The sequence below is a fragment of the Lepidochelys kempii genome, chromosome 2, assembly GCF_965140285.1.
Source record: "Lepidochelys kempii isolate rLepKem1 chromosome 2, rLepKem1.hap1, whole genome shotgun sequence".
Taxonomy (NCBI): Eukaryota; Metazoa; Chordata; order Testudines; family Cheloniidae; genus Lepidochelys; species Lepidochelys kempii.
The window spans coordinates 203,764,383-203,782,522 of NC_136381.1; the positions used below are offsets into that span (position 1 = coordinate 203,764,383).

General features: G+C 39.4%; 1 protein-coding gene across 11 annotated transcripts in view; it reads left to right on the top strand.

Moving 5' to 3' along the window:
- The window catches only part of SATB1 (SATB homeobox 1), a 107,958-nt gene that overhangs the window by 66,910 nt on the left and 22,908 nt on the right, over positions 1-18,140 (top strand). For all 11 annotated transcript variants that reach the window (XM_073333528.2, XM_073333529.2, XM_073333527.2 and 8 more), the window contains one exon: positions 9,833-9,988. In XM_073333528.2, the coding sequence (XP_073189629.1) occupies positions 9,833-9,988 (156 nt within the window). The remainder of the gene's footprint in view (positions 1-9,832; positions 9,989-18,140) is intronic.

The following is an 18,140-nucleotide window of genomic DNA, read 5'->3' on the forward strand; positions in this document are numbered from 1 at the left end:
CTCTTCCCCTCTTCCTAGAGGACTAGCTGCTCTTCTCTTCTTCCTTGCCCTCTTACTTTCAGTGACGCTTCTTCATTTTCCAACTCCGAAAACCTGTTCCGGAGCTCTGTTTCTCCTTCACTAGCCCATCTTTTCCTCTGCCTAGTTCTCTTAGTCACATGTCCACTTTCCTCCCCCAGCAGTATCCTCTTAGAGTTCTTTGGCCCTGCTTCCATCTGCAAATCTGAACTTTTTCCTTCAGCCTCCTCATGTCTTTGCTCCATCATCTGCTTGAACCCCCTTCTAAACTCAACCAGAGTTTCCACCTGCATCTCCAGTCCTTGGATCTTTTCTTCCATCAGCTCTATCAGGCAGCACTTCATGCAGACGAAACTCTTTTCAGGTACTCCCTCCAGGATCATGTACATGCCGCAGCTTCCACATCCAGTCCTCTTCACTGTGTCTTCCAGTGCTTGGGTCGCTACCACTGCTGCCTCTGTATCAGTCATAGACTTCTCACTTAAGTCCTTCTCCTCCAACAGAACTCCCACTCAAACTCCCCTGTTTACAGCTCTGTTTGCTGGCTCCTGTGCTGCTGCAGCTATCTATTTCTTTTGTAATTATTGGTCTGCATTTAATGCAAACAGCTTAAATAGGTACTATAACGATTTAGGGTCCGCTCCTGGTCCTACTGACTTCAGTGGGAGCAGGAGCAGACCCATGGTTCCTGTGCTACCACTGAGCCGGTAGTGTTGCCTCATTAAGAACCTGATCAGATGTCCTTAACACAGAGATCGGTTCAAGTAGCTGAAAAAATGGGGGGAAATTTCCTTAAAACATTCCTGAAATTTTCTCTTCACATCAACATTTTTACATTTTTTCTAGTTTTCCAGTGATTTGTACCACTCTTAACCTTTATGTCCACATGGAGTCCCTTCAGTGACTCCCAGGTAGACATAAGTGTCTTTCCTCCATGGATCTTTTTGAAAGATTGGGGCCCTAGGGCAACATCCGTAAGTCTTTACTCAACCCTCAGTCAAGTAAAACTGCTACTCACTTCTCTGAAATCCAGTGGGACCACCTGCTCAAATAAGTACTCCTCATGTGAGGGTCTGTCAGACTAGGCAACAGAGACCTAATTTTGAATTCTCAGCAACTGTCGAACGGAATTGATGGTAGTTTTGGGGAGTACAGGATTGGGCCATAGGAATGTGCTGGTTTCTCTGCAAAAGAAAAACTGTCTTTGTTGAAAGATTATTACAAAATATTGCATCTCTGCTGAAAGGTTTTGTGTTGCTCTGGCTCAAAGTTGTACCACTGCTAGAATAGCCACACACACACAAATGTGCACTACTGTACAAGCATCTGTGGGAAACATTATGCTGTATACATAAACCAAAATAATTATATTGAATAGGGCTTTGGGTCCTGGGAATTCTCTTTGAGTAAATGATTGTTGAAGGGTAACAATACTGATCAGGATCATACACAACTGATTGCTGTGTGCTGTACGCATTTTGAATATAGTACACTTAATGAATATTTTTGTAAAAACTTTAGCTAATGAATACTAAAAATCCTGATTAATAACAAATTATTTGTAGAAAAGGATGGAACGGAGGTAGCTTCTGATCTGCTGTAATGCATTGCATGAAAAAGGGAAATTTCTGTACCGGAACAAAACAGACTGTGCATTGGTTTATTTTTGTTGTCATTAATGAAGTTTAGTCTGTGAAGGCCCCTATAGATACCATTAAAGATAAAGGATGAGGGTCACTATTTATATAGTAATGTTTTAGTGGAAGAATAGTTAAATACAGATAACTGTTAAAATAACATCTGAGTTTGGTTTAATAGTCCTGCCTGCCCCTAGAAGCCAATTAATTAACAGTTAAGGCAGGCTCTTCCTTCTTAACTTATCCCCTTATACCAAGGTCATGCCACACTGTCTCCCGTGGTCTTGGACCATTTGGTGATCTAAGAAATCAGGTTCAGTGCAATACTGACAGGCAGAATGTTGAGTCAAAGAAAGGGTCAGCCTTAACTCTGAATTTGCTTTCTGATTTAAACTACATAAGCAACCTAATGTATTCTAAAGCCGTTCTTTTGCATTTTTTTATCTTTCAAAAAGTTAATAGATATGGTTCTGTGAAGACACCATGTACTATTAATGACCAAGTTATTCTTATAACCATATTCAGTATCTATCTTTGCTTAGTTAGTTACTGAGTATACTAGCATGATGTGCATCATTGATTCCTACTGGAAAAAAGTCATTTAAAAACAGCCAGTTCAAAGTAGAAGTAGCACACAGTTTAAAAAAAAATAAAAATAAATGTAAGGCGGCTCCCCCAGATTAATATTTGTGTCCTGTAAAACTGATAAGAAGACTGTTTCCTAAATGCAGTATTTTTGTTTGTTGTACTACAAAATATGCTAGGATTTTACCTGAGAGACACACACACACAGTCTAGTGACTAAGACAGAAATGTCTGAGTTATGATTTTGGCTGCTACTGACTCCCTCTTGGGTAACTTTCATTCTCTGCCTCAGTTTGCCCATCTGTAAGTATACATAGCCATATAGGGATGTCCTGAATCCTAAATTCAAAAATGAAAAGTCCTAAATAATCAGTACATATATTTCCTCTTTGTTAGTTACACTGGAAAATAGTATAAATCCTATAAATTGTAGGGGAAATAGTTCATAGTAGTGTAAATGCTTGAATTATGATGCCTCTATTAGATGGATCATAGCAGTGGCCTCAATATTTATCATCAGAAGAATTTTTGTCTAGTTTTTATTTGTCACTAAATAAAACCCACTGAAGTTAATAACATCCTACCTATTGCATATTTATAAGAAGTTATAGTCTAGCAAAACAAAGTTCACTATACAATGAGAAAATTAATATTTTGCTCATTCAGCAATGGATGTCTTGGATTATTGTTTAAAGACAAAACAGACCATGTAGCATGACAACATACTTATACAACAGCAAACATATTTTGATACTAAATTTTAAGACCAGTAAGATTTGAAACAATTAAGATATGAAACCATGAAATTGGGATCTAATATGCCACACAGGAAGGCTTATTTTGCAATTGAAAGTTTATCTGTTTGGGACGGATGTGAAAATAAACATCCTGAAAAGGATCTCTTGTGTTGCCAACTGGCAGGCAGACAGTAGAGCAGACTTAACCATTAGTGGCCAGCCTCATTGGGTGTGTGAATCGTGCACAAAATTGCATGCAAAAATCCAGTCGGGACCCTGGTGTTCTAATGGTAATGCAACAGCTGACCAAGTTCAAACCCTGAGCTAGGAAGAGCTGTGCTGAGTTTCTCACTCAAACAGCATGCTCACTAGTTACTACTGAGCTAATGTATCTGGATTGTTTCCACCTCTTCCTTGAAAACCTGTAAGGCGCTCTTCTGCCCCTTACCCCTGCTCTTCCTCCTCCAATCAATAAATCCCCCAATACTCAACATCAGACTTGTGCAGATTACCTGGGTCTTAAGCTACAGATGCTATCTGCCATGTAGACTGACTGAACCAAAGGAGGCAAACCACATGTATGAGCTTGCACTGGAGAGTTCTTCCACCCCAGGATGTGGCAAGTTGAACCTTGTGCTCATACAGGTGGTGATATTAATTAATATTCTCCTATAACAGTGTCACTTAGTAAGCCCTACTGAGAGTGCAACCCCATTGGGCAAAGTGCTGACAGTTGCATTGCTGTAAAGTAGCAGTGGAAGAAACAATCCTGCACCATCTCAGATGTGGGGGATGGGCAGTTCTAATCCAAGCCTAAGGGATAAGCATCTAATAAGAAATAAGTTGCCTGGAAATGGGGGCATGGAAGGGTGGCAAGAAACAGCCATTGTTAATTATTTTCAGTAGATTTACTTCATTCGCTGCTGATTTGCTGGGGTGGAACTCTCCATCCTGATCAGTGTCATGGTGTGTAGGGGCATTTCCTTCCTTGGACTGGAGCATCTTGAGTGGCTGCCTCATTCCTGTTCCCTAGTGCCCCTAAAAGAATGATCTCTAGGATTCAGGACCTTTTTGTTACCTCTTACAGGCTGGCTTCCAAACGGGAGCCAGCCTGAGAGAGTGGGAGCATGATAATTTCAGGCCAGAGTCCCTATAAGTTTCTACCCCAGCTGACTGTGATGTGTCTATATGCCTGGCTGTTCTGAGCTGCAGGTTTTCCTTTGCAGAATGTTTGTTTGAGCCACTCTGCAGTCATTAGGGAGTGGGTACTTCTCTCTCAAAACTGAATAATCTCTGTTGCAGAAGGGAGCCTGAAAAACCTCCAGTCAATCAGGTGGGATCCTTTTTGGTCAGACACTGCCCTTCCATCAGCATATGTGAAACTGAGGGAGTACAGATCAAGGACAAAATATAATCTACAAGGCCAGCATTTTCAAACGCGCCCACAGATTTTATGTGACTCAATGTTTTGGGTGCTTAACTTGAGAAACCTTTGTATTTAATTCACCCCCTCTTCCCCCCCCCCCCCCCCGAATGTGATGAGCACTCCCAGCTCCTATGGATTTCAGCTGAAGTTACGATTCCTTCGTACTTGTGAAAATCAGGTCACAAGCTGTCTCAATTTGAGCACCAAAAATCTAAGGCCACTCTTGTTTGTAATATTGTTGTAGCTGTTTTGGTCTCAGGATATGAGAGAGAGACAGTTGATGAGGTAATTTTTTTTTAATGGAACAACTTCTCTTGTTGAAAGAGGCAAGCTTTCCAGATTCACAGAGCTCTTCATGTCTGGAGAAGGAAAACTGTGTTCAAACTAAATACAAGATGGGACAGATTAAGCATAAGGGGTTCACACGTTGTAGGAGACAATTTAAAAAGAAGTGGGCAGTTAACACCTCTGCAGTGGTAAGAGAATGGAGAGTTAGTAGGCAGAAGGGTGTGTTACAAGTTGTTGCAATGGGCCATAAAACCAGTGTCTCTGTTAAATCCATGGTGTTTAGTGTCCAACCGAGTTGTGAATTTAAGTTCCCAGGCTTGCATCAAATGCCCCAATAACCACTATGGACTAGTCTACACAGGCAACCGCGACAGCACTTTAACGTGCCTTGTGTGGCCGCGGCACAGCGCTGGAAGAGAGCTCTCACAACACTTTAAAAAGACTACCTCCATGAGGGGCGTAGCTCCCAGCGCTGAGGCATTGTTTACACTAGCACTTTACAGCACTGCAACTTGCTGCGCTCGGGGGGGTGTTTTGTCACCCGCTGAGTGAGAAAGTTGCAGCGCTGTTAATTGCCAGTGAAGACAAGCCCTATGGGGTGAAACCAGACAATCACTATGCTCTTTAATGAACTCACACAAAAAAGACTAAAACGCTCTGTGACAGGTTAACGAACACTTTTCATGAAGTGATCAGTCAATCTCTGACCTCTCACAGAACTTGTCCTTAAGGAAAACCTGCAGGGCCTTCAAAAGACCAGCCTAAGAACTTAAATTCACAACTCTACTACACCCTAAAAACCATGGACTTAACAGGGACACTGGGTTTATGGTCCATTACAGCAACTTGTGACACCCCCTGCTACCTACTAGCCATCTGTTTTTTTACACTTAATCTGTCCCACTTCATACTTACCTTGAACACTCCGGTTTCCTTCTCCAGACCTGAAGAAGAGCTCTGTGAGGCTCTAAAGCTTGTCTCTTCCACCAGCAGAAGGTGGTCCAATAAAAGATATTACCTCACCCACCTTGTCTCTCTGAGCCCACTCTTTAAACTTGAAAGGCTGAACAGGACTCAGGTTTTCTGGTTTAGAGAAAGCTGGACCTGCATTTCAGGAGGCACGGGATACTTTCTACTTCCATTAACTTCAGTGCATCCTGTGGGTGCTAAGCATGCCAGAAAAAAATCAGGCCACATTTAACAACTGGTGAAACTTACACTTTTTGGCCCATCTTTAAATAAAAAATGATCTGATTTACATTGACAATCTTTGTGCCAAGTTTCATTTTTCTTAAAATCAAAATGAACAAAATATTAAATATTAAATTAATATCTCTACCCCTACGAAAACCACCATGGAAGAGAATTAATGGGAACACTGACACTTAACTAGGGCTCTGCTTCCAGGCGCCACTATAATAATGATGTAGTAAACCTTGTCCTGATAAAAGCAGTTCTGAAAGCAACTGCATTTATTATACCTCCTGTGCTATTTCCAGAGCAGACCTGAAAAGTAGTTTGTTTTGCCTGGAATGAACTACTTCATGAATTTTAATGTACGATGTAATATTAAAAGCTAAACCAGGATTAAAGAAGGGTTTTCTCCCTAAGCTAAAACAGTACTTATGAGAATGTGTCATAAAAGATTTTTGTTTCGATTTTTGCCTAAGAGGGGGAGGGGTGGGGAAGACTTCATAATTTGTGAAAACCTGTTCAGAGTGGTTACTCCATCAACACCTTGTGCTTTGTTTGGGAAAAGTGAATGATTCCAGAACTTCTCATGACTGTAATCAATCTCATGTGATGAGATATCTATCTGGGCAGACTAGTTGGGAAGGATGAAGTTTTTTTCCAAATATTTTTGAAATGACTAATGTGGGGGGAGAAGGAGAATAGTCTTGTGATATTAAACATTGAGGTAAAATATTTTTCACCCTCAAGTGTAAGCATAATTTGGTTACCATTTTAAAATGATTAGCTGATATTTAGTGACATTAAATTGATCTTGATTTTTTTTTTAAGTGGAAGTTGTGGTTAATTTATAAAAGCTTATTCCAAAGGAGATGCTCTTCCCCTTCCCCAACACATCACATTTCCCCCCCCCCAGAATGAAAATGTTTGTGCCTTGAGTTCAGGTCCAACTCCAGCACAAAAGCTTATCTCAAAAAAGAGCTGAATCTAATGAAACCTTTCTCTTCTGAATAGATTTATAGAATGTCACACTTCAAGATTAGACTAGAAGGTTGCTATATACATTATGAAATAATTTTTCTAAATGACTATCTTCCAAAAGGTTAATTGGCAGTGTTACTTAGTATTCGACAAACCAGTGGTCCATCTAATCCAGCCATAGTCTACATCTGATGTTTCAAGAGAAATTGTTAAGGAGCCAGGGGAACATTTTTTGCACTTGACTCATTATGCAAGTTTGGAGGGGTGAGGGTTGTTGGGGGATAAAATTTCCCTCCAGCCCCAAAGATCGATCATTTTATACCCAGAAGTGTCGTGTTTGCTTTCTCCGAACATTAATTTGGGCTCATATAATATTTTACTTAGCTGTCAGTGGATCAAGTGCTGAATAATAGAGAATAAAGTCCACTGGAGTCAACAGAAGTCTTTCCGTGGACTTCAGTGGGCTTTGGATCAGGCCCATAGTCAGTATTGTGCTGCATCAACATAAAGATAGGCACAGTCTGTTAGCATTAGGGTTTTCAGTAGCTCCTGTCACTGTAGTATTAAGCATTTACCCTTACTAATTCATGTATCCCTCTACATCCTATATTTCCCTCAGATTTTGCTGAGGGTTCTTTTATGGCAGTACGCTGCACTGATTGAGTAGTGTCTGCGGTAATATCCTAAAGCACCAATGCACTATGTAGCCACCTTTAGAGTGGCAGCCAGCCAGCACGCTGCAGAACAGTGGAAATTGTGATCAAGGCCACAGAGGCAAATTGGTCCTCATACAAAAACCTGTCATGGAAGCGTTAATGACCGTGCAGAGTAGGCAGGACTTCTTTATTTTGTTCCACAACCGCTCCCATGAATTTTTGCATGCCTCAGAAGTATGATGACAACCTTGATGAGATTTGAACTAATGGTCCCAGGGAATCCCAGTATTTCAGTGTAGATGCTTAGACTACAAAGCCGTCCACTTTTAGCTTTCTCGTCTCAAAGTTCAGTCTGATTTTTGCATGAGTTTGACAGCTGCTTACAATAATGCATTTAACATGATCACAGTTGTAGATAACCTTTCAGTACATTTCAAAATTATAAAGGTTAGAGAGTCCATAGTGCGCACATAACTTTGCTGCATGCTACTCAGAACATACCTATACTCTTTCTGCCCAGTTCGAGTTCAGTGGGAATGTCTCCCAGGGAGAACAAGGTATGGGTTTTCTCATGCTGCAGTATGAGGCATAAATGTTAATGCTACTGCTTATGCTGCCCATTGCCAGGCATCTCAAGTGTTTTTCTTAGCAGTTATTAGCACAGCCTGATCAGCAGTTGCTTTAAAGTCAATAGGTGAAAATCATCACTGTACGTGAGGTCCGCACAAGCTTGGTGTCTCACTTAGCATCTCAGTCTGTCACCCTGTAGGTGCAAGTTAAATTCTAGTGATAAAAATGTGCACAATATACTGTAAAGGGCTGGGGGGTAGTTGCATTTTTTTTTTCAGTTGTGCATCCATACTAATATCAGACACTGTTCATACTGGGAGGCACTCATGCCTCACAGTAGAAGGCAAATACAACCACATTCATGCTTTTCTGTTATGAAGGCTCATGATGTTTAGCAATGGCATCTCTTGTTGCAACTAATGTGCGCATACCTGCACTGCTGCTGAGAAGCCTCATAGGCATATCCTCGGCGCTGATGTGCACTCTTAATTTATGGACCATATTTGAACATACTCAGACTATTCTGGAAGGTGTATAGTATGGATTATCCACAAAATTGGTCCTTTTTTTGTTCAGAGGGCAAGGGGGTTACCTAAATTGCATTCCCCCTCTTACCCCAACCCTTTGACTCATCCTTTTGGGGCTCTGCAGTTTAGAGCTCATGCAAAGTGGGGTTAGAGCTATAGTTATTCATCATGCTATCATCATCTCCCTTCACATCCTTGGGGAATTTAAAGCCCAAGATAATATAGACTCTGGTCCTGACCCTGCAAGTTGATTCATCTGAGCAGACCCCTTGTGGCTACGTTGACCCTCAGTGGGATTTTATGGGGTCTAAAGGTCCACCTTGCCTGCATGTATCACCTGGCAGGTTCAGGGCCTCAGTTGAATGCCCGTGACCCCATTATGCTATGGCTGCCAACGGAGAGAAAAGCATTACCATCATACCTCTTCAGGGAACTAGGCTGTCCTGAGGTAGTGAGGCCAGATTTCCCCCACGTTTCTCCGAACATCTGCAGGTGAGAAATGCCATTGCCTGTTCTGCGGAGGGGTGGTGCACATTGTGCTGTATCCTTGATGGGATGGGGTGTGGTGTGAAAAACAGTTTAGGTGTACATAAGTAAAGTACAACTAACTAGCCATTATGGTAGTTAGAGAAGGCCCTCCCTATTCCCATTTCATGGATGAGTAGAGAATTTCAATGTGCAGCGTTGTAAACTGATTTTTCATAGAAGATACAAAAATAAACATAAGAAAAAACATAAAGATTAAATCTAAAGTGACAACTGTATTACATTTGTATGATGCAACTGACTGTACTGGTCACCAATCAAGATATATCTGTCTGCATTTTGATTTCATTGGTGATCCTTTTACACTGCAGTTATAATTTTTACTTTAATTGTTTGGGGGTGGGGGAAAGACTCATTTCAGGATTTAAAAGTCTCTGTGAGGCTGTTTCCACCTAACTTGTTTGATGTAATTTATAATGGTCAGCTGACTGACCATTTTATTTTGGGTACGTTCACCTGTACCGGTGTGCAGGATTTTCTTAAAGCCCATTTTCCTGAACCATGGATAATTCATAATGTTAAAATACTGAAAGGTTGAAAAGAAAGAGAGAATCATGAAAGGAAATCTGAGTAGGACTGAGTAAAAGCATACAAGGGAGAGAGACACTACTTGAGGAGAAAAGTCACTCATTCATAATGAAAAATGACAATCTCATAAAATATTTTCTAGGTAAAAACAGCTACTGTTGCAACGGAGAGGAATGGAAAACCAGAAAATAATACCATGAACATTAATGCTTCCATATATGATGAGATTCAGCAGGAAATGAAGAGAGCTAAAGTGTCTCAAGCACTATTTGCAAAGGTTGCAGCAACCAAAAGCCAGGTAGGGACTCGCCAGTTATCAACAACTTACATTTTATATATGATTTTTACAGTCTTTGTGATTGGTTTTCTATATGAATTAAATTATTTGTTGGGTTAGCAACATGTAGTAGTACAGCTACTTACATTTATTGCCGAGTCCTAAGGTAACTAAAGGATACCTTTTGTTTGCCAGAATTGAAAAAAGAAGACGAAGACGTTGTCCCTAACAGTAAGATAGGTTTGTTGTCTGCCCAAAGGTTAGATCCTGGAGGGCCAAAATTGTCAACTTCTTAAATTCATAGTGACCGTGAATGAGTAAATGCTCTATGCGCTATACTGCTGCAGTGTTGATCAGGTGACTAGTTTTGGCAATAACAGGTGTTTTAACTAGAGAGTTTGATGTTTTGATTTTGTGGGGGTGGTTAGTGCAGCTATTGGATCAGCTAGAGAAGTGTCAGAAGTGAGCTTTGAGGAAATAGGGACACAATGGAGCTGTATGGATGTAGATACATTTGTTTTGCTTGTTATGCAAAAATAGCAAAACAGTAGGGTGACCATATTTCCCAAAGAGAAAACGGGACACCGAATGTGGCTGGCCCGAGCTGCTTGCCTGAGCCCCTCTCTCTGCATAGGGCTGACCCGCACCACTGACCTGAGCCTGGCCTCCCTTCCCCATCCGGGGCTGGCGTCGCTGCTCCCCTGAGCCCTGCCTGCCCCCCTGCACGGGGCTGGCATCTCCACTTGCGCCCTCCCCCTCATGTTCTTCCACACCCCACCTTTTTTGACAAAAGTGGGCATTTGTCCAGTTTGCTCTTGCCAACTTTTGCGGAAAAAAAGTCGGGATGGCTGGGACAAGGCTTAAAAAAGAGACTGTCCCGGGACATATGGTCACCCTAGAGCTTCAGAAGTCCACAATTCCAAACTAAAAGGCAAATTATTTTATGAAATATTATTTACAAATTTAAAAGAAATAAGGGTAACATATCTAGCCATGTAAATTAATCCTGGATAGACAAATTATAACCTTCATGAAACACAGTACTTACACACACAAAAATGTGTGTTCAATTTTAACCCTCTGCTATTAGGTGTTTTTATAACAAGTTCTTAAAAATTGAATAAAATATCAAGTTTAGTGCAAGAGAACTGTTACTTTTATGCAACGGAAGGAAGACCAGCAAATAAGATACTCTTGTCAGTATGTTTGTCTCAGACGATTGCTGCATGATGATTCTAAGTAACTTGTCTTAAGAAAGCTCATTAGTGTGCTCAAAAGCAAGACTCAAGTGAGAATGTGCTCAAGTCTCAAGTAGAGTTCAGGGCGGTCAGACGTAAAATGGGAAAGAAGAAGACCGTATTAACACCAACACTGGAAAAAACATTGACAGAAGAAATAGAGGCACCACTGGTTGCCAATGTATTTAAGTCTGCTAAATTATTAAGTATTCTCTTAGCTGCCCAAAATTGGTTCTGAGAGAGAGTTGCTGTCTTTCAGTGCCCATTAAGCTGCTGATAAAATGTGATCAGGTTTATGAATGTTTATGTGGACCTTCAGTGTTTTTTCCTTTCAGAATTTTTAAACTTTGACTTTGGAAATATTTGCCTTTTGGACTTGTTCCATTTCATTGTAGAGAATGGATGTTCTTTTCTAAGTTATATGTTGTAAAGAATTACTTCAAGGGATATTTTGGAAATGTTACATCAAAATGATTAAACTCAAGCTGTGGACTGTAAAAAAAAAAAAAAAAAAAAAAATGTATATAGATGCCTGCCTACCCTTCAAGTCACTGTCAAAGTGATAATTTCTACAATAATATTTCTTTTATTGTGGGATTCTAAACACCAAGTGCTGTTTAAACATTAAATTGAATTGTTTGTTAGCACTGTACTCACTATGTCATACATCAGGCCACTATAATCTCCCATGGAATGTAAAATTCTGTCATGAATCATGGCTGGTATATCGGAAATAACTAATTTTTTATTGGAAATTACAGGGCTCTTGAAACGTTTCTAATTATGATAGAATGTTACAGCAGCTTCAAACCTGTGTGCTTCTTCAGATGTCTTTATTTACATGTCAAAACTATGTGTTAAAGAGAAATGTCCATTTTGTTCACCTCTCTGCCTTCTTTGGCATTATAAGCAGAATTATGGTGTGATTCTCCTATACAAGTCCGTGTGGTTTTTTTTTGTTTTTTTTTTAATCTTTTCACATTTACATGTATTTTTGCTTAAATCTGTATATTCCAAACTACTCAGGAAGGATAGCCCTTCCAATGTTTGCTTTTAAAAATGCACAGATGGCCAGAGGAAATAACAGTAGATACCAAAAAAGTCAGTATTATTTTTATTTGCATTACTTTAAAATTGACTTGTACAAAATATATCAGAGATAGTGGCCCTGACCTTCTTCCCCTTCCACTGTGGAGGTTACTTCCCACCTGTTTCAGACTGCATAAAGTTAATTTAGATATAAAACAGCCTCTCAAGATAATTCCCTTCCAGCGACAGAGTCACAGGCTCTATCTAGCTGGACTGCCAATATGGTAAAACATTGGATCATGGCAATAATATCCAGAGATGCACTGAGGAAGCTTGAAAGGTGGGTCTTCCATAATGGGTGGTTGACTGTTAGTCATCCTGTTAACACATTTTAATGGAGTTATGTGTATCAAGCCTGCAGCTTTTAAGCTTATAGTTGTATTATGAAGCTTGACCGCTACGCAAAGGAGAGGGATTTATTGAGACCGAAATCCTCCCTCATCTGTAAGCAAAAAGTGACTGGAGCTCCATTGCTCCAGCATCACCAAGAATATTGGGTTCCATTCTTTTCTTTAGAGCTAGGGCAGGATACCACTTAACCATCACTCTCCAGTGGACTGGATTGGGCAGGAACACTCTTTCCTTCTCCCATCCTTCTTGCAAATTACATATTTGTTTAGTTGGGGGATGATAAATGGCCAAAGGTCAGAACTTGTTCTTTTCTCTGACCTCTTGATGCTGTACACAAGCTGGAGTAACTTCACTGTGTAAGATAGGGACGCTCAGTACATGGGGTGAGGATCTCATTTACATGACCTCTCCTTCTCCAAGCAGTTCCACAAAAAGGTAAAGACAAATCTTTAGTGGAGAGACCTTTTGCAACAAGCTAATTGTTCTCCAGTGCTCTATTCAGCAGAAATATATCTGCAGTCTTCTAGGCCATGCAAGCCCCACAGCCTTGTGGATACCTGCTACTCAACAACCTAAGCTCATGAGGAGAAAAAAGTGCCTATTAAAAGAGAAACTAAGGAAGTCTATATTTAGGCAGGGTTAAAGTAAAAACTGAATATCTAGTGTATTGTATTAGGGAATCTGGAAATATAGGACCATACATGGGCCTGCCAGTTTACAAAACAGATGAAGACTGAATCCCAGTTCAGCAGAATTTACAATACAAACTAAGGCAAGAAAGTAAGGGAGCGGGGGAGAGATTAGAGTGATAATAGTGATATCATTGCTGTTGCTTAGGGGAGTGATATTCATTTCTTAACAGTGATATTTTGGTGATTTTTTTTGACTGTCCATAAGCCTCCTGGAAGAAATGGGTCGATCTGGCTTGTAAGATTAAATGATCAGACATTTGGGAGGGAGGTAGAGAGGGTTGTCTGTCTTTTTTCTTATTTTTGAGGTTTTACTTCAATATCTTCTATTTATCTTAGAATTTTCTCTAGCACCCATCAATGCATTATCTAAACAGTGAATATTAGATTAAAAATGTACACTATTTTAAAAAAAAAATTCAGTGCATTTATACTGAGGATCTAAATGGTTTAGAATTTTGTAACTGTCATAGCAACTTTCCTGTATTTCTTTGAATTGTAACCAACTGAAAAAAGCATATCATTTCAAAGTCAAAAACTGTTAATTTTTTATATTGTTTGGACTGGCTAATAAACTTTAAGTAGACTACCCAATAATATCTGATCTAAAAGCAGAGCTTTAGAAAACACTATGCAAATATAAGAAACATTTTGAACACACGATATATGCCTATTTGTGTTCTTTTTGCGAGGTTAACCACGTTGTTTGCTAAAATTTAAACAGACCAGCTCCAAAATAGGTCAGAACAAAACACACAAGAAACCTCTGCATATATATTTTCACTCTACACAGTACTTTTCCGATTTAATCATTTTGAGATTTTATTAAAATTGTAATATGATAATCTGATTCAAATAATTATGAAAGCACAATTTTAATTTCATTGTTTCAAAAAATGTTGATTTGGGTAATAATCATTAAGGTAACATGGTTCAGTAACTGTTCGTTGGTTACAATGTTTTCATATGGGAGCCAGAGATGAATTTTTTTCTTATGGTGGCAGATGTTGAAATCTAATTTTATTCCACACAGACCCCCTCGAGAACTCTGAGACGTAAGCTGTATGTCCAGCAAAGAGACATTAATAGCCCTCCATGATGTTTGTTGTATTCTGAGGTGTTACATGGGCTTGCCTAAAAAGGTGTAACCTGCACATGTTGAAGTCAAATGGGGAGGAAAACAGTCTGGTGAAAATCAGCTCACTTTCAGAGGGGGTTTTTGCATTCAGGAAACACACTATGAAAACCTGAGTAACATGAGTACTTTATTTTGAGTATTGCTTTCAGTTACTGTAAATGCCTAATATATCATAATTTAATGCTGTTAGTCTGCCTAGTTCTTCCTAAATCTGATGCCTTACTACTGGAAGAATAAATATAAAGGGGGAGATAATGTTCTGTGGGCTCAATCCTGCAGGGTTCTGGGCATTCCTTTTGAGAAGCTCCCACTGAATAATAATACCTTGCTCTTGAAATTGGTGGGAGTTGAGCTCTAATTTCAGAGATTTAATTTTGGAATGGAAGTAAGAGTACTGTATGTACTTCTGAAAATCAGATATAGTCAGATACCATTTTGACCAATTTCTTTTGCAGTATGTTATACTGTGTTGCCTAATTTCCTGTCCGTCTATGTTTGTCATTCCAGTTGGTTAGGCAGTTAGCCCCTTTGAAATTGATCGGTTTGCATGCATAAGCGTTGAGGTGAATCAGTGGTTAAGGACACACTATAAATTCTATTCTTGCCTGCTAATGTGATTATTTTGTGCTGTGGCATTTCTTCAGAAGTGTCCAACTTCTTCCGTTTGACAACTCAGAGCTCCCTCAGTTTTTAACCTATGCATAACAAAGAACATGGTATAGGGTAAAAATAGAAATAGACACTGAATTTTAGGTTTTGTCACATGGATTTGGAAAGAGTTAATTTGGGAAGGGAATGCTAAACAATGGCACTAAAATTGCTTTTGGCATGGAAATACCATGCTTTTCCTGACACAAATATTTTCAGAATAGGCCATTAGAGTTCAGGTATATATAAAACCTTGCTTTTACTGGAAATTTTAATGTTGTAAACCTAGTGATTTATAGTGAAACATTGATGTTTATCTCACTTTTATCTTTTTAACCAGCAGTTTTATAAATGCTGTATGTTTGATCTGTTCTTTTCCCCACACAAATACTTTCTAATAGGAAGGTAACCTTTTATTATCTGGAGACATCCCTGTTATAGTATGGGAGCAAGGGGAGGAGGGGGCTCTTTGAGTATATATTAAAAGACACCATCCCTTCACCATTCACATTCTGCCCAGCTAAACCTTGGTCTCTGATTTGGGCAGACAATGAGTCTCCAGAGTGGGATTTGATCTTTTAATTATCATATCCCATCTATCTGGAATTTATTCTCTTCTTTGTCTCCTTCAGAGTGACTGCCATTTCCTGTTTTTAAATCTTGGCTTAAGAACTTTTTTTTCTTAAGCTTACAATGGATTCTCGATGATGTGTGTAGGGATACTGCATATAAAAGACACTAGATAAAAATAAAATGTACTGTTACATCTTTCTTCATTACAAGTTTCCATTCAAATCTTTGCTTCTATAGGTAGAAAATATTAGCAGTATAAACACCTCATATAACATGTCTCCTTTTTTGGACTGCCCCAGTGTGGTTTCTCTGACAGTTGTAGTCTTGCCATGAGCTGCAGGAGTCAGGACAGGATCAGGTATCAACAGGAATGGAGGGGGGAAAGTGCAAACTGGGAAAGAGTGATTGGCTTCTGTCTGGGATGAAGAATTGCTCTATAACACCGTGTGTCATTCAGTGAAACTGTGAAACTTGGCAGATAATGCCAATTTGTTTTTCACAAAATATCACATTGCAAGTCGTAGGGTTCTTTCTAAACGGAGTCATGGAGAGTGAAATTTCTATGTTTGACAGCAGAAGCAAAAGATAGTACTAAACGTCCCCAGGACTTTACCTCTGCCCATATTCTCTAACTTTCACTACCTTTCCTCTTAGAAGTAAGAGTAAGCACTTCATGAAATGACTGGTCTTTAAAAAAAACATTCTGGAGAGACTGCAGGCAATAGCAAAATGGGGCAATAACTTGACTGTCTTTTAAACTGGGTTTTTGGTTCTGTTCCTGGCTGTAGCACAGGATGTTTTTGTGACCTTGGGCAAGTCATTTGATGTTTCAGTGCTTCGATTCCCATCTGTAAAATGGGGATAATAATAGTCCTCACATCACAGGGATATTGTGAGGATAAACTCCTTAATGTTTGAGGCGCTCTGATACTGCGGTGCTGGTTGCCCTAGAAAAGCTTTATAAATAAAATGAACCAAACAACACTGATTTTTTTCATGTCAAAGAAAATGTATAATGTGAGAATGGAAAGCATTTCAATATGATGTACAAGGACTAGATTAACCACCCCATAGCTCTTTAGGACCACTCAATACCTTCAACAAATAAAGAAGATGAAAAGACTCTGTCCAGTGTGGATGAGGCAATAAGCATTTTAAATAGTGTTATAAAATAGCTATCCCACCGCATATCCAAATACATTAGCCTGAACCAATTTTAAGTATCTACACCCGTTTCAGAAAACATTATGTACAAGATCTAAGAAGAGCTTCTCTAGAGGAATGGGTTGCACACCTGTCATACATTATTCCTGAGTTAATCTTTAACACCTTCATAGCCAGGTCCTGCAAGAGATCCGTAGAGATCTGTGGGAGTTGAGGGCATGCCACACCTGACAGGATAAAACCCTCCATTAGCCTTTTTCAGACTGGCATGAAAATAACAGCAGCAAAGCACAATGGCTAGTTGAATGACTCTGTACTGGGGGGAGGGAATCCTTGTCTGAAAATTAGAATTTAGGTCTGTGGATGTATACAGAGAAATTGTCATGTGTGGACAACATTTTGCAGGATCTAAAGTCCTATCCAAAAATTGAGCAGTGTTTTCTGACACTGAAATGTTCATCATCATTATTGCAATTGAAAAAAACAAAGTATCAGATGAAATATAGTTTAGCATAGTCCATAATTTTACTGTTCTCATTTTTAGTAATTGATTTTATTTGACTACAGACAATCAGGTCAATTGACGGTATTTTAACCATCTCAGTAGGGTTTCATGATAAAGGAAAAAAGTCTTAATTATTATGACTTCACAGTTTTGGAATCTTTATGTATAATATTTGTGTAATTCCTTTTTTAGAAGCATGTTTTAGACATGCATTGTGTACACGCTGTTCCACAACCCATCAGGCTTCACTGTTGCCTCACTACCTCTGATTCAGTAAATCAGATCATAGGCAGCATGCTGTCATATAATAAGGTGTCTGATCCTTATTACCAGTTTGTTGATGCACAGACTCCTTCAAATTGACCATTGCAACACATGGTTTCCCCTGAAACTAGCTGTGATAATTAGCGTGGCTCTAATGAGACAGAATGTCACTGATCTTGTGCTGAACTGTCGAGTATCGACACTACGGATGGGAACTGTCAAAGCCTGCCATCTGTGACAGAGCTTGGCATATTCCATTTGCAAGATAGAGCATGCTCAATAGAGTGTTTTTAAACAAATGGTCCATTTCTTGTTCAGGGCTCTATGTTCTGTTAAAATGGAAGACCTATTTTTTTAAAACTTTTTTTGCTACGCTAAGCCTATTATGACCTCAAAATATTACCAATTTTGAAACCAATGTAATCTATTTTTTATCAAGCTCTGTTTATATTTGTTTTTCGTGGTTCCCCTCCAATTATTGAACCTAGTCATTTTAAAACGATCAGTGAAGATG